A 17,895-nucleotide genomic window follows, 5' to 3' on the forward strand; every position below is an offset into this window, starting at 1 on the left:
GATCATTTTGGCTAGGATTTTATATGCTGTTCCAAGCAAAGTGATTGGTCTCTATTGGGTGATCTCCTAAAATGCTGCTAAAAGTCCTGTGCTGATCACATCCCAATAACTCAGTAAGAAAGCCCTGTCCAATCCATCATCCCTTGGGCACTTCACTCATGGTAGTGCTAGCAAGGCCTTGGCAATCTCCTCTAAGAATGGGGCCATCAAATGTATCCTCATGCTCTCTGTGACCTCTTTCTTGGTACTCTGCGACACCATCTCTCTATCCCTCTCCAATCTTGGAGGCCTTGTCGTCGTGCCCAACAAAGCAGTGTAATAATTTGTGGCCGCTTGATCAACCTCTTCTGGTCCTTGGGCAAGGGATCCACCCACTCTTCTAAGTTGCCTAACACCCTGTCTAGAGTGTCTAGGACCTATGGTGCAAAAGAACTCTTTGTTCACCGTCTCCTGCCTGTGTCCAGCAACAGGCCCTTGCATGGTACTTCTACTCTGTGATCTAGCCCCCATAGCCTCTATTTCTGCTTTGGCTGCATACATCCTCTTTGACACCCACCTACATTCTGGTTGTCTTTTCTCCACCCTTTGAAGTGCTGCCAATGAGGCTCTAGCAGCCTTCTCTTTCTCTAAGAGTCCTTCCCTCTTGCTCTTCCCTAATTTTGTCGTGATGACAGAAATTACCATTCGCTGAATCCATCTTCTCTGCTGTAAACCCTAATTTCCGTTACGAGGGCATGAAAGAGAACTGTTCCCATACACATTCCCCATTCCAGGTTTCTATGCCATACACCATATCCGATGAATGTAGGCCACCACACGAATCCTTTGTCTAGAACACCCTACTAGTTCTTGCAAGCCAACCTACAGTGTGGTTAGTCCGCCATTATCCCGCAGCCAAAAGGTGACATGCCTGTCCTCTTGACTGGGCACAAATAAGAAACACCAGCACTCCTGAACAAGCCCATCAACTGGCCATCAATCTGATCCGGAGTGACGGATTGGGCAGGATGGCCTCTGTAACCTGCTTCCCCCTCTCAGGCCTCTAATTCTCGCTACACATCTGGGTGCATCATCCTGTGCTAAAAAGGTGACATGCCTATACTTGTAATGTCCTATATTTGTGAGTGGCCACAACTGCGAGAAACACCACTGCTGACACAAGCCCATCCACTGGCCATCAATCTGATCCCGAGTGAATCAACTGAAGGGATAACCTCTGTGACTTGCTGCTCCTCCTGAGGCCTTAAGTCTCTGTCTCTAATTCTCTGCGGGCAAGTTTGTGAAGGTCTGCCACTACCCTACAACGTTGCAAATCTCTAAACAAAACCTGCCATAAGAGGCCAACAAGCTGTCCCACCAATGCCTGTAGGTCTGATCTGGTAAAACTCCATCTCATGTGAGGTCCCCACAGCCCTCACAATTTCAGTCATATATGGTGCAATCTGGAGGTAAGTAGCATCTTACAAGACCTCTTTCCTAGATGGAGACCTCCAACAAAATATGCTGCAATCTGGAGATGGCAAGCTTCTTCCCAGGGCTCCTCTGCAATAAAAGCCCTTTTCTCTCTTAGCTCAAGTATTTACAAGGTTTATACTTGGAATAGGCTTCAACTCGTGTCTTCGCCTACATAGTCATGCCTTTTAGGTTGACTAACACCCCTGCTACTTTTCAGAGGCTCAAATGTGCAATATTCAAGGACATGCTTAAGAGGCAGTTAGAGGTCTTCATTGACGACTTGTGTGTTCACTCCAACTGGAAGGAACATTTAGACAAACTCTGAGCAATCTTTTAATTGTGCAGACTATATCGCCTCTCATTGAACCCCTTAAAGTGCCAATTCTAGGTAAACCACGTATGCATCCTAGGGCATGTGGTGTCCAAGAACGGCATTGCCACTGACTTCTCAAAAATCAGGGTTATTGTCAATCTTCCACCCCCGATTGATTGCTGGGCTTCCGTCCCTCCTGGTACCTTGTATATAAATTAAGTTGCATAATAAAGGTGAAACTTGGAAAGCAACATCAACATCAGTCCGATGCAAAGAAAAAAGTTGAATACTTGTTCTTCCAACAACTAATATGTCCAATTTTCTCTGTTACATGGTACTTTGTATTTACATTAAATGAAAAGATAAGGATGCAACTTGCAAATTGACAGGCACATTGATATGATGCGAAAGAAAAAAATATTATTGCCTGTTCTTTCAACAATAAAGAATGATATATATATGTAGCTATAGCACCCATAGAACGATAAAGAATGTGCCCAAAACAGTTTAACTGTTAGCATTTACAGGGAGCACTTCCAGTTAGACCATATACAAACAAGCCACCTTAATAGAAAAGTGCCCCTCCATCACTACAAGCCCACCAATGGCCTTTTGATCTCTGATTCTTGTAAAGACCACATATGTGCATATGTGCCTCTCCTCCTTATAAGGTCTTGATGTGTACCTTCCTCAACAATCCTTCCAGAATCCATAACCTGTTACCAAGATACTCTGGTAAGTTTCAAGAGAAGATGGAACCTCAAAGACAAATGTAGTGTGGCAAAATAACAGAGCTGCAAAGGGCAAAGATGTCCAAACAGACTGTGGCCGTGCAGTAATGAGTTTTATGTGTGCACATCATGAAAATATATGGGCATTGACATCCCTGCTCAAAATCTAGCAGCCTTTTGATGGCCCATAAGTTGATGACTGCTTGGTAAGCAGCAGTGAGTACTTTAATGGAAGCATTACCAAAATTCAAAATAGCCAGGGTTTGAAATGCAGAACTAGTGGATCAAGAAGCATGGTTGTATTGGTGTTTTATGATAATGTGGACCAGTCACCTAATAGGCTGATTGATTGTTGTCTTAACATTATGCAGAATTGTCTCACGCAACATGTTTCTCATATGCATAATCTCCGTTCAAAATCAACCAAGAAGCCTTTTGATGTCCCTCAAGTGGATGTCCAAACAGACTTTGTTACAATGCAGTCAATTGTTTTATAATACGTGCACAGAATGTAGAGGTATTGCCATTGCCATCCCCACTCAAAATCAAGCAGCCCTTTGACGGCATGCAACTGATGACTGTTTGCTAAGCAGTACTTAGGACCATTTAATGGGAATATTGCCAGAATTCAAAATGGGTGATATGGACCAAGAGGTTTAAATTGCAGAACTAGTGGAACAAGATACATGGTTTGTATTGATCTTTATGGTACTCTAGGCCAGTCACCTGATAGGCTGATTGATTGCCTCAATCTAATGCAGCATTATCTCACACAGCATGTTTCTTATATGAATAATTGTTGTTCAAAATCAAGCAGCCTTTTGATGATCCTTAAGTTGATGATGACTGTTCAATAAGCAGTAGTCAGGACTATTTAATGGGAGCAATACCAAATTTCAAAATAATTTCAAAATAAGTGGCATGGGCCAAGTGAGGTTTAAAATGAAGAACTAGTGGATCAAGAAGTATGGTTTGTACTAATGTTCATGGTAGCATAATAGGCTTGATTGATAGCCTCAATGTAATGCAACACAACATAACCTGCTTCAGATATGAATAATCTCAGGAGGCAAGAAGGCTACTTCCCTATTTGAAGCCCCCAAAAACTTCCCCCCACTCTCCCCTTTGATCCCAAATATGTCCCTTAGCGTTGCCCTCTTCAACAATGAATTGGAATGCCAAGTGGCAAATTGTAATGAGAATAGTTAAAAGTTTTACTCCATGATAGGCCTATACCTTAATATCCCTGTAAGACACCCCACTCTCTTTTCCTTTTCCTCACTTAGAACGTCTCCTCCCTTTTTTGTTTTACACATTTCTCCCTGTTCTCCTCTCCTACGTTGTGAGAAAAAAGGGAGGACAGTGGACAGTGGGTAGCGGAAACAAACATTGAGAAGGAAGGGGAAAGTGATGGAAGGGGAGGGGCAAAAAGGAGAGGAGAAATTGAGGAGGCACAAGGGAGAGGAAAAAGACTGCCTAGGACATTAGCAGAGGGGGGATCATAGATAGCAAAATGATTGCACGTTTTACATCACTATTGTTAGGCCACCTTGAAGTTTAGGCTCTTGACCTTCATGTTATTTGGAAATTTCTATATGTATTACAAAATCAGCTGCAAAACAAGACTATTGATTTACTCTGGTGTCTTTCTTCTAGTATTTGTCCATGTCCGCCATTTTCTCTCATGGGGGAAGATGGAAAGGAAGGGGCAAAAAGGAGAGGAGAAATGGAGGAGGCATAAGGAAGAGGAAAAAGACAATGCCTAGGACAAAAGCAGAGGGAGAATTATTGATAGCAAAATGATCACGTGTTTTACATCACTAAGGCCACCTTGGAGTTTAGTTTCTTGACCTTCGTTTTCTTTAGAAAATTTCAGGTTGATATCTGTATGCATTACAAAATCAGCTGCAAAACAAGCCTATTGATTTACTTTGGTGTCTTTCTTTCTAATGTTTGTCCACGTCAGCCATTTTTCCCATGGGGGAAGGTGATGGAAAGGGAGGGGCAAACAGGAGAGGAGAAATTGAGGCACAACTTACAAGGGAGAGGAGGAGATGAAAAAGACAATGCACAAGACATTAGCAGAGGGGGAATATTTGATAGCAAAATGACTACGTGTTAACGTCGCTATTGCTAGACCACCTTGACATATAGTTTCTTGACCTTCATGTTATTTAGAAAATTTCAAGTTGATATCTATATGCATAACAAAATCAGCCGCAAAACAAGACTACTGATTTGTTCTGGTGTCTTTCCTCTAATGTTTGTCCACATCAGCAATTTTTTTCCTAAAGGTTGTCGAGTTAAGAATAAACAGATGTATAAGAGGTCATCTAGGCAGAATGCAAAAGCAGCTAAAAAGAGAATAAAAAAGGCCACATGGCTACTAGCAGAACAGTGAAATATTGAAGCCCCTGAAAATTGTTACATAACAACAGTGATTGAATGCATGCACATAATTTATAAAGAGGGAACAGTCAAGCTTAAACAACAGTGGCTGTCTTAGTTTATCTTCACCTCACCTGAGTACAGTCTCAAAAGAGGAATGGCACATTTATTCTAGCCTTCCGTTGTGATACCAAACTCTTCAATGAATCTGTAGTTCTACAAACCTGGTCAGTCTCTATTCAGCTCAACCCTTTCTGCAGTACACCACCACGTAGACCGCCTGATTGCTTTCCCTTTATTGAGACCATGAATGAAACTGAGTGGACATGGAGCACTTCAAACACTAGCAGAATGACACTTTTCCAAGAAGTGTATGTGAGAAATAAAATAATGTGCACTGAACATAGTGAGAGATTGTATAAGTGGGTGCCTTGATGTAGGAAGCACTGACTGATGGTATAGGAAACCCTAAAACTGCAAAGCTCTGCAATGGCCAAACATAAACGCTACTCAAGGAGAAAAGGTCACCGAGGTCCTCAACAACCTCTTTGATAAAGTGATACCGCACCTCAATGTGCTTCATCTTCACATGGAAGACTGAATTCTTAGCTAATTAGATAGCACTCATAGAATTCAAATGCAATGTAGGAACCTCGTTAGTCATACCAAGGTCTACCACCATACGGCCTAACGAGAGAGCCTCCCTGCAAGCCTCAGTGGTGGGGTTGCAACATATTCGGCCTCTATAGTAGAGAGTGCCATGCATTTCTCCACCCTAGACATCCAAGAAATAACATCTTCAGGCAAAGGTAAACACGTAGCCAGATGTGGATTTTCTATTGTTTGCATGTCTTGCATAATTAGAGTTAGTGTATTCCATGACTCCTGTATCATCTTGGCCACCATAACATATGCAAATAACTGTTGTGCTCTTCATCCGTCATGATACCCTTGAGCAAAAAGGGGCAAGGACACTCCAAAACACATCTGATTTATGTTTAGCAACACGATTCTACTGATGAAAAGCACAAGCACAGCATAAATCATGATAAGATGCATTATCATGAAAATGATTCAAAACTTACCAGGATCTTGTCACAATGCATTATTGTTGACAACCGATGAGCTACAAATAAACATGTTCGGCCTGCTGCTAATTCTTTGAGGGAATTTAAGATGCCTGCCTGAAATACAACATCATACTAACAAGGTTACTAATGAGTTAACTTCAAAGTGAAAGCTAAGATTATCATTATTCAGTTGGTACTTTGCTGCATACCTCTGTGGTGGAGTCCAATGCACTGGTTGCCTCATCACATACCAGTAACCTCGGAGCCTGCAGTACAGGCAGGCCTTAAGAACAGCAGCACAAAATATCCTCTTCAGATGCTCACAAATGACAAAGACCATGCAATTCATAGTGTGTTGCAAGCAGGCGGCAGACCATTCTATAATTACAGCTTCAAATAAACATGGCATAATGTTTTGAGGAAACAGTGGACCTTACCATGGCTTAGAGCTCAAGATATACTGTTTCCTCCTACAAAGGCTCAAGAACATAGCTGGAGATGAAAGTCCAGATCATATCAGTACAAGGGGCAATGGAGGAAGCCAAGGTGAGGGACTGTAGCACCATTGGGGGTTGGAATCCCCTATGGAAAAAATGCTGTGGTAACCCAAGATGTGGAGCATAGTGACATGGAATGACCATTTTCTAGCTTCCCATCCTAGTTCCAGCCTATCCTCAAACCATCCCAATCCCGTCCCCATAGTAGTTAGAAACATTAGAAAAGTTTAGAAACGAAACGTTAGAAACGTGTTTCATAAGTTTCTTTCAAGAGGGGGTGAAATAAGGAATGCAACTTTTCTTATATAGGGATTTTTTAATAGTTTTAACTAGGAAAAGGTTTTAAACCTCTATGGAACTCTCTTTAACAAAGAAAGGCCAGTCAAGATTGAGTGATAATACATGAGAGTTAATTGAGAATAATATGTTACATGAATCATAATATATCATAAATAACTTATAAATGAGACTAAAGTCCTATAATAATCAACTCTCAAGACAAGAATAGAATCTAGATACTAGATTGATAGAGTCTAATAGCTAAACAAAATCCCATAAAAGTAAGTATGTCATCCAAAATATTGAGTCCTCACGAGTCATTACTCATCATCATGATCATGTTTAACATTGCCTGGTAGTTTTTATCAGAAAACCCATGTTTTTGGGTCCCCCTATTAAAAAAAAAAACCCATGTTTTTTTACTGTCAAAAATGTTTCTTACTTTAAGAGACGTTTCGTAAGTTTCAATCTCAAAGATACGTGTTTCTTTGCTGCTATGCCCGTCCCCTTGTTAGAGCCCCTTTTGATGGTGACAGGGAGTGGCAATCCTAGTCCCCATCCCCATTCCCATTCCCATTCCCAAAACCTGTCCCATGCCACTATGACGTGGAGGAACAATTGCAAAAGCTCCTATTGACACCAAGACCAGAAACTACGCTTAGCACTAGTGGAGGTATAGTGGAGGTTAGATCTTACCAAGACGACATACGCTGAAGGGCTAGAGCTTACCAAGATGGCATATACTGAGGGGTTCTCTTCATGGAAGACCTGACAGTAGGCCTTCCAAATGTGCAAGGCATCTAGTCCTACAACCACACATAAACCAGCCTCTATGAAGATGATCCTGTCCTGCATCTCCACTTGCAAGAGTAGATGCCACCGTGCCTAATGGGGAAGGGGGCTTGGACCAAGTCCTTCCTGTCTCCACTTAAGTGATATCTGCTTTAATCACACTATTCAACTCTGCACGACTGAGACTCAAAGTAGGGGAATCAAGGCTGTAATCGAATGGTGGTAGTTTGTCTGTACTCATGCCATGTAAGTTCATCCATGTGCTCATATGTGCATGCCAACACTGTCTATCTCCCTCTGCTGCAAGCTGTCTTGAAGACTCTAGGGCTAGTCTAGGGTATCGATCTTTAGGGAGCTGCCATATCCTGTAGAGGAAAGTAATTGCTTGGAATAATGCCTCAACTACCATGGATGCAATGCCCAATTCAGCTCGGATGATCTCCTATGGTACCAAGGCTTCTGCCCTTATCATAGGTGCTATCATCATGACCAACGGTCTTTCCATATGTTCCCAAACATCATAATGTTGTGCTTCCGGTCCATCACAGTCCATAAGTGGCATCCGTCTAGTATAATAAAGGCTTGGGCCCCAAACGGCTGCCCCATATAGTGTGGGCATAACTAAAGTGTCAAAAAGCCAGAATTTGGTACAAGGCTCTTGAAACTGTATGTGTGCACACTGCCGCTCTAGGGTACCTAAAGCTACATATGCTCGTGCAAGCCTAGCCTCTAAATTTTCCTTCCATGAAAACTATGGCCCTTTGAAAGTGACCCCAAGGTATACATATTGTCTAGCCATTTCCACAGGCTGAGGGTCATACATAAAGCAATGCTCTGAACGTGTCACCCAAGTTGCCGAGGTGTTAAAGACCATAATTTTAGTTTTTCCAAGATAAACCTTGAGACATTTATCTTCACAGAACACATGCAATGCATCTAGATGTCGTAGTCCCTCGGGTGAATTTGAGACAAGTACCATATTGTCTACATATTACAAAATTGGTCCCATACCACCCCATCCTTGTATGTAATCAGAAATCTCATCAATGTACAGTCCAAACAACAAAGGAGAGAGGGGACAACCTTGCTTTACACCCACCGTGCTAGACATTGAGTTTGTTGTACCTCTAGGCACTCGTACTCTCCCTGTTACAATTTCATACAATGCATAAATACACCCTAGCATATCCTCTGGGACCCCAATGGCGTGCAATCTTTGCATGAGTCTTGCATGTGGTACAGTATCAAAAGCCTTGCGAAAATCCACAAAACAACAATAGATTTTTTGTCTCTGTGATCGTCCCTCCTCAATCAAGGCCCTTAGCGTGAATATATGGTCTAGCGTGTTGTATCCGAAGCGGAAGCCAACTTGTCCCTGTAGACTGTATTTTCTTTGTTTCAGCCCACCAACTCAACTCATGTTCCACAACAGAGGCATATATCTTTGCTAGCATATGGCCAACCATAATAGTACGGTAGTTGTTAGCGACCAATGGATCTCCACTCTTAAAAATCGGCACTATTGTGTGGTCACACCAACTTATTGGAAACCCCTCACATACGGCTCTATTGAAGAGATTCGCCAAGATAAAGGCCAATGCATAACATGCATGTGCAAAATGCTCTACCACAAGGCCATCTTGATCATGTGGTCCCCCATTCTTCAACCTCCAAATGGCATATCTCACCATCTTTTCTGTGAAGAAAACAACTTGTGTTGGCCTAGTGTTTGATGGACAGGGTATCTGCTCTTGTGATGGAACATGATACAATGCCCTAGCATGTTCATGCCATGCCATAAGTGATGTCAACTGAATTGGGGATTGTCTCCCATGAAATTTCCTCCATGCCTTCTTGCTGTCTCTACTCAAAAAGAGCTCTTACATCTCTAACTCTAGTTTGTTGGCTAAATAATCTCTCTTCTTTTTCCGCACAAGACGACGAAAGATATTCCTTGCCTCTTTGTGTGAGCATGCCTCTAGTGTAATATCCCTCTGTAGGCGGGTCCTAGTCTGCCTGCAATCATCATCATACCAAGCATTTTGAGGGGCAGTTCATCTACGTATTGCTATAGAGGCCATCTTACATGGGAATGCCTCTGAAGTTGCAGCATGTAAAACCTTTGCTAGAGATCTAGTGACATCTTCCAGTGGTTCATGTTGGTCTAGCTGGCTTAAGCCATCTCGTACTCTCTCTTCTTTTTCCGCACAAGACGACGAAATATATTCCTTGCCTCTTTGTGTGTGCATGTCTCTAGTGTAATATCCCTTTGTAGGCGGGTCCTAGTCTGTCTACACTCATCATCATACCAAGCATTTTGAGGGGCAGTACATCTACGTATTGCTATAGAGCCCATCTTATATGGGAATGCCTCTGAAGTTGCAACATGTAAAACCTTTGCTAGAGATCTAGTGACATCTTCCAGTGGTTCATGTTGGTCTAGCTGGCTTAAGCCATCTCGTACTACATCCCTATACATATGCAACGTTTGCTCTAGAAATTCATAATGTGGGAATGTGTGTAACTGTGTGCATGTTTCTTGTCTCTGACCACATGTAAGAGTAAATTTTAGGATCGCATGGTTGGTTGCTATACCAATCGGCTTATCAGATATCTCAAAATGCTTAATTTCTAGGATTAACGTTGGCAAGCCCATTACATAGTCCACAACGCTGGCTCCTTTTTTGTTGTTTCAACAAGTGAAAGCATCCACCCTCGGCCATCTTAATAGGCCATTGAATATAGCCAATTCATGAGCACTTCCTAAAGCTAGCAGTTGGGATCCATATGCTATCACCTCCTTATCTTGAGATGTCCTGGCAAGCCCTAGTTCGTCCAATGCCATTTCCTTAAATATTTCATGTTCAGTATCATAGAAGGTAGATTGCTCACTTCCTGTTCGAGCATTAAATTCTCCCACCAGTAGTATGTCCCCACTGCTTGCATATCTCATAATATCCTAATGTAGTACTTCAAATGGTGATCCCTCCCCAAGAACAAATGTTGAAGAGGCAAGTGGGAAGTAACATACTACAACATATAGATCCCTCGGGTGCCCTATCCTCAGCCTTATCCACATATATCTAGAATGCACATCTCGTGACACCACGTGAATCATGTCTTGGAGGCTCTCACGATAAAGAATAGTCAACCCACCTTACCCCCTGGTTCCTCCTGGTCTACGGCGTTGAGGTCTATAGATGCTATCCCATTTGTATCCCACAACATCCGGTAATCTAGAATTTATACATTGATGTGTCTTTATACATAGTGATGTCTATCCCATGAAAACTATCCTCAAAATAACCTACATTAAGTCTCATTGAACCATTACAATTCCGATGGGACATCTTTAGCGTCTCATAGGCCTTGTACCATCATTGTGACCTCCGTTCTGCTATGACTACTCTACCATCTCTATACACAACATACTTGCCTTCTTTACGTGCCTCCAACACTTTTGGCATGCTAGCTCTCCTGTGCTCCAATTGTGTGGGTGTGAGACCCTCATCGAGATAAAATCTTTTCGCCCTTCAAAGCCTTTCTCTTTGATAAGAAGGCCCTTTCGTTATTCATGTCCTCAAATTTCAACATGAGGATCTGACCTCTTTTGTCATTTGGATCACCTATCCTCCAAGCATCCATAATGCGTGTCTCCTTTGCACCCATCTTAGCACAAAGTGTTTTTGCATCCTCTTGGGGGTGTCCTTTTTTAGCCCACCCCACCACACGTACACGGTATGCACGGAGTTTCCTCTTTGCTTCCTCCTCTAGTGTTGTGTTCATCATTTCTACTTTGTTCTGACATGACTCTAATTGCCTTTGAGTTTAGCAATCTCCATGTCCTTGGCTGCTATGCGTGCATTTGTATTAGCTTTCAATGCATCCAAATCTGCTTTCCAAGTGTCTCGTGCCATGTTCAAGTGAGCCTTGATTTCTTTATATTTTGCATCATCCCAACTATTAGAGCATGATTTCCCATTTGTTTCTACAGCAGCACTTAATTCTTTCCTGAATGTCTCCTGCAAATTTTCATATCTTTTTGCTTTGTATCCATGTCATTCATGACTTTTTGTTGCATATTGCCACACACCATGCACGCTTTCAGGTTTGCATCCATTTTAGCATTCAATTCCTATCCCCATGTTTCATGCATTGCATTCATGTCACTTGATACCTTGTCAATCATTGGCATACATATTGTAGCAATCTCAGCTCTTAGGAGGGCTTTCATGTCATCCAAACCATTTGTTGCAATCAGCCTTTGCATCTTTGTCCATCGCTTGGCGCTTGTGGGAGTGGCATTTTCACGAGCTCTCCTTTTGTTTTGTCAGTGGAACTGTTTGTCGTTAGTGGGGATCTTGTATTGCCCTTCAGATGCAGTGCCTCGTGTGGTTAGCCCAATTGGTTGTGTGTCAAGTTCGGTCACATGTCCACTAGTTTCTTTATCAATAGTCTCTGCCATCTCACAGTCCAAGGCATCCACTTAGTGTGCTTGCATTTGTACCTTGTACAGCCCCACGTTGACCTTGCTGCAGAGACCCCTCAACCACTGCCAATACCTCTGTAGCTTCCAAGACAGTATCTGCCTCCTTGTGTAGGGACCTGACCCTGTAGGACAGTGGCTGTTCCCCCTGCGCAGAAATGTGACCCTTCAGAGCACCTCCTTCACATCAACATTCATGCCGTGCTGTTAGGCCGAGTCTTGGAGGACAAAGCTTTTCTTGATACTCTTCAACATTCCCACGTAAGCATTTGACCTTTTCATGATACACCTGTCAGCATTCGCCCGTCACACAGCATTTGTCACACACCCGTCAGCACACACACAGCATTCACCCGTTCGAGAGAGAGAAAGATCTATTAATGTCTCTAGAAGGCCACAATGGCCTATGAGACCATAACCAATACAATTGGTATCATCATCTCTCATTGGAGAGGAGAAACAAAATTATGTCTAGATCTACATGATAAACTGAAATGAGAAATGAAAAATAAGGAAAGAGTATAGAGTATCTTCCTCTCAGTCTATGGAATCCACCAAAACTCTGTCAGCATGGTAATCTTCATCTATAGCAAGCAATCGTGGTGCAAATGTGTCACATATGAGCATGTCTACGTTGTCGAGAAGGTACCGTAGGGCATCGTGCTTTGCATAACGATGTAGCTCTGTCTACTATGATGCCACCTAATGATGTCCCTCGATGGTGCCTATCAGTAGGAGGAGATGTAGTGTCTAAGGTGGCAGTGGCCGGGAGGTTAGCTATACTGAAAAGGTCTGTAACTACTCTCTGGAGGGATGAACGTGACTGGGATTGGGTTTGATCCCGTAACAATGCTACTTTGCACCGTTGGAGCTCGACTAAGAAAAGACCCAGACATCTTTGGTCCTCGTAGTCCACCTGTCTCAATGGTCCAAAGCCCTCCTTAAAGAGGCAATGGTAGCGGCCTTGGATATCATAGTATACAATACATCTACAAATGTAGTGTTCCTCCGTCTCTGGCTCGCATCCGCAAAGCTCGCATATCCTCTCATTTGTTGCAACATGACTCCATCGACCTGTCCAAATCATGAGAGAGAGAGAGAGAGAGAGAGAGAGAGAGAGAGAGAGAGAGTCCAGTGGGATGTATTGTGTGCAGTTGAGCACAAAAGTCACGGTGAAGCAGGAAAAGTGATGGATTGTCATGGATTCCGCCTGTTTTATGCAGGGACCCATGCTACGCACTATTCAGGCGTGCTGATGATTGTCCATGAGAAATATCAGCCTGTCCTTGTTAAAAATGATGTGCAGGGCCGCTTTCTGGTGATCGAAGTCTTATTTGAAGGCGAGATTTTATGGCTGTTGGGCCTCTATGCTCCGAATGATCCCGCATCCCGGCGGAATCTTTGGTCCACTTTGCAGGGCTCCATGTCACTCGGCCGAAGGGGATTCTTGATGGGAGATTTCAATATGTGTGTCGACTCTTCTCAGTCCACTTCAGGGCATTCGGTAATGGATACGCCGGAAAGCCGGGTGTGGAGTTCTTTTGCTTTGAACGTGCTCAAGCAAGATCTTTGGTCGTGGCTTCACCCTTCTTTTTCAGGGTTTACTTTTCATTCCGCACAATATGCAACTACCTGGTCGCGGCTGGACAGAATGTATATCATGCAGGGCGATGACTTTCTTCCCGACATGCTGGAAATGAAGGTCTTGCGGCAATATGCGTTGTCGGACCATTTCCCCCTCCAGCTTGAGATGCGGGCACACTCTATTGCACCTTTTCTGCAATTCCTGGATAGGCTCCCTTTACGTTTCAACTCCTCTTATCTGAAGCATTCAGTTTTCCAGGGCTATATGCAGCAGTTGATTGAGAGGTTCTTATTGGACTTTGCCTCTGAGGGCTGGCCTTCATTTGCACGGCTGCTCTCTAATGTGCAGCGGGTTGCTCGCCAGTATGGGATTCATCATGCCTCGCTTTGCCGCCGACGTCGACATGTAGCAGAAGACTTACTGGCCTTGGTCCGTTCCTTGCTCCTGGATTCCCCTGATGATGATTTTCTGCTGTCTCTGGAGAGGCGGTTGGCCCATCTCATTCAAGTGTTTCAGCTGAAATCTTATCAACAGGCCAAGCTGCACAACTTGATGGACACAATGCAAGATAGCACCTGCCAGTCTCATAAGTTCTTTCGCGCCTTGCATGCATCTCCGCCCCGCGAAAATATGACCAGACTCCAGGATTCGGAAGGTCGCATGGTCACGGATCCGCAGACCATTGTCACTATGTGCAGAAACTATTTTATGGATCTTCTTGGTTCCTCTTCCTCGCCTTCTAGCCAAGTTACGCATGCCCGTGCGGTCTTCTATCATCTGGTCCGCCAGCAGGTTCCAGTTGATATGCAAGCCGCTTTGGAGACGGATATTTGCGAGGACGAGGTTATGGATGTTTTGTTGCACCTGCCAAATGATAAAAGCCCTGGCTGGGATGGTCTCACTAATGAATTCTTTCAGACCTCGGCCACGCAGTTGGCAAAGCCATTGGTGGCCATGTTTCAGCAGGTGTGGGAAACGGGGGTCATGCCCTCCTCATGGAAAGAAGGCCTTATCAAACTAATTCCAAAGGTCCCTTCGCCGTCAAAGTTGCAACACTGGCGACCAATCTCTTTGATGGGCTCCATGTATAAAATCTACTCCAAAGTGCTGGCGAATCGGCTCCACAAGCACCTTCCAGCTATTGTGCATCCTCTCCAATATGGTTTCATTAAGGGCCGCAACATTCTGCATAATATCTTAAATGTGCAAATGGCCATTGACTATGCGCGGCACTCCGGTCAGGAAGTGGTATTGATCCAATTGGACTTGGAAAAGGCATTTGATTATGTGGACTGGTCTTTCATTGCAGACCTCATGTCGGCTATGGGCTTTGGTACCCGAATGTCCCGATTGATCTACACCATTAGTGCTGAGGCTTCCTCCAGAGTTATGCTTAATGGTGGAGTTACAGAGCCATTTGTCCTTGCACGCTCGGTCCGACAGGGTTGTCCTTTGAGCCCTCTCTTCTTTGCCCTGGCGACTCACCCGGTCCTTTCAATGTTATCCTCCATGGCAGCCTCTGCCCAGCTGGCCGGTCTGTCTCTTCCGTTGGGTCAGCACTTCGTTAGCCAATCTTTGGCGGATGACACCTTTATGATTTTGCAGGCGGACAGGGACAACATTCGAAGGGCATTAGATGTTTGGACACTCTTTGGTCAGGCCTCTGGGCTTCGCATCAATGCCCTTAAGTCAGCCCTTCTCAGTTGTACGGAGCCTGATTTGCAGTCCTTAGGCTGGCAAGGCCGGGTGGTTTCCCGTGGCTCCATTGTCAGGCAACTTGGATACCCATTGGGGGTGGATGTACGGCCAAAAGCCCTGCTGGAGTGGATTTCACAAAAATTGGCAGCAAAGTTTATGTATTGGAAGTCGCAAGCGTGGCCATTCCATGTCCGCCTCAAAGTGGCCCAGACAATCATGCTTCCAATGCTAACGTATTTCCTGCCATTGTTGCCATGGACTCCTACTACTTTGAAGGCCCTCACTCAGCCCATCCGTTTCATGCTATGGAAGAAGGACTCACTGCAGGCCGGCATTTCCTGGATTTCTTGGTCACACGCATGTACCCCTAAGCGCATGGGTGGCGGAGCGATTTTGGATGCACACACTCATATGTTAGCTCTCCGTTGGTCCCTTTTTCGTGCCATGTGTGTGGATCACCACCCTTGGTCCATCATAGCCTGTTATTTTCTTGAGGACAGCGGGCTCCGCCATGGCAACACACGGCTTCGGGCCTCCTGGTGGCATGTCCTTAATGCTGACTCTCGTGTTTCCAGTCCCTCTTCCTCTTTGTTACTGCACTTGGTCGCCTCTTGGAAAGTGGTGCTCCAAAAGGCCCGCTGGCACCCAGTGGGGGACCGCTTGCAGACTAACTCCTTTCAGCTGGAATTGTTGGCAGTGTCGAGACTCCTTTCATGGGAAGATAAACATCAACTCAGACCAAGATTTAATCGCATGGCCCGTTTAGGTGTGATGTCGGTTGCGGATGCTACCCTTGCTACTCGCAATGTCCTCGTCTCATTTCGGACTGCTCGCCGACTCTTTAAGATCCCGCGTGGATACCGTGATTTGTGGGAGCAGCTTTCGTCGAAGCTTCAGGGTCGGCAACCCTTTCCTGCCTTGACGGTGGATCGCCCTTGGCAGGACTGGGATCTTGCAGGCCGCCTGAGTCTGGAAAAGGCCTCCACTAATCAGGTGTATCATCTTCTTGTTCAAGATCACCAATGGCTAGGAGAGAAAGCTAACACTGTTTGGGGACTGCAGAAATCGCTGTCATGGTGGCACAAAACGCTGATGGAGGGCTGGCAAAATAAGACACCTTTCAAATGCAAGGTTTTTCTTTGGCGGGTAATGATTGGTGGTCTTCCTCTGGCCTCGGCCCTTGCCAAGCGTCGCATCTCGAATGGCAATTGTTTCTTCTGTACCACACCGGCGGAATCGGCCCGACATCGTTTTCTCTCTTGCCCGCTCGCCAAGAATATCTGGTCACTCTTGTCGCACATTTGGCGCGCGGTGGTGGGATCCTCGCTAACTCCTTTCGATTGGGTTTTTGTGCGCCCGATGTATTCCGCACCGCCACAATTGCATGAGAAGATCTTATTTCACTTTTTCAGATATTGGGGATGCTGGCACATTTGGACCACGCGCAACGCTTTTCTCTTTGATTCGGCCTCTAATGTACCCTGACATATTGCCAGGCTTAAAGGGCTCTTGCATTGGCAGCTGGATATCATCCGACACTCCGACTTGCTCCCTCGTGAGGATTTGCATCCGTGGCATATGGCAATTGCCTCTGGGTCGTTGCCATGATTGGTGTAACTTTTTCAGTGCATTACTACGGGGCTTCCCCACACGTTGGCCTAGGGCCCTCGTGTATCTTGTAATCAGAAAAAAGAGAGAGAGAGAGAAAGAGAAAACCTCTTCACATGATGGCTTTGTGTCATCATGTATCTTGTAATCCAGTAATCTTGTATTTTTTTCGTAATTAATATAATTACCTTTTACGAAAAAAAAAAGAGAGAGAGAGAGGGGGTGGGTGAATTAGAATTGGTCATGTAATAGGTTGTTTTGGTTGTTCTGAGAGCCTACAGGCCTCAAGTAAATATTCTACAAAGAGAGTGTGAGAGAGATAGAATATGTTGACCTGTAATAGAATGCAAGAGATATAGAGAGAATGTTGACTTGATGGTTCGATGTAATTATTTACTACTTAATTCAATTATCTTCACGAAAAAAGAGAGAGAGGGTGAGGTAGACATAAGCAAGCATACACTACTCTCATAAGAGAGCTGATTGTGAGGCAACATGCACTTGACGCCAAAGTAAATGCAAGGTTTGGTCATTGGTGGACTAGTCCCATAAGCTTATGGAAGTTGTAAAAGGCATTGGTTGAAGGGGTTGTCCATGTACAAAATTACCAACCGCTCTCCATTGATAGTTTGTGAGCATCTGGAAGTTGAGGTTGCATTGGATAAGGCTAAGGTACAAGATCAGAGCCTCCACTCGGCTTCCGTGGAGGGACAGCATTGTTGACTCTTCGTTGGGTCAAGGTCTAATTGGTATTGGGATTGCAGTATTGGTTATCTTATCTCTCATCAAAGTGGCCTCCAATCTAGTTGTGCATGCAATATCAGTTCTTTTCAGCAATAGAATTGCTAGTAAGGGTAGCTAGTAATGCATTTGGCAGAGTTCAAGAAAGAAGATTTGTACTTCCTTGACTTACCTATGATAGAGGATTTGCTGTTCCTTGATTTTCTAGTACCTTGTGGACAGATTGATATGTCTTACTATCTATCTATCTTG

At 44.2% G+C, this 17,895-nt stretch overlaps 1 protein-coding gene across 4 annotated transcripts in view; it reads right to left on the reverse strand.

Annotated features, from left to right (window-relative positions):
* Positions 1 to 2,168: 2,168 nt before the first annotated feature.
* Positions 2,169 to 17,895, reverse strand: part of LOC148029133 (ABC transporter B family member 25, mitochondrial-like) — a 280,954-nt gene continuing 265,227 nt past the window's right edge. For 2 of the 4 annotated variants that reach the window (XM_087687888.1, XM_087687889.1), the window contains exons 16-18: positions 6,167 to 6,223; positions 5,973 to 6,071; positions 2,169 to 2,484 (exon numbers count right to left, since the gene is read on the reverse strand). In XM_087687888.1, the coding sequence (XP_087544014.1) occupies positions 2,359 to 2,484; positions 5,973 to 6,071; positions 6,167 to 6,223 (282 nt within the window). In that variant the 3' untranslated portion in view covers positions 2,169 to 2,358. Of the gene's footprint in view, positions 2,485 to 5,972; positions 6,072 to 6,166; positions 6,224 to 6,394; positions 6,626 to 17,895 lie in introns of those variants that run through there. The other 2 variants (XR_015692380.1, XR_015692381.1) reach the window with 2 other exon arrangements.

Source organism: Lygodium microphyllum, chromosome 11 (assembly GCF_053477565.2).
Source record: "Lygodium microphyllum isolate KBCC chromosome 11, Lygodium_microphyllum_v1.1.10, whole genome shotgun sequence".
In the NCBI taxonomy this organism is placed as follows: domain Eukaryota; kingdom Viridiplantae; phylum Streptophyta; class Polypodiopsida; order Schizaeales; family Lygodiaceae; genus Lygodium; species Lygodium microphyllum.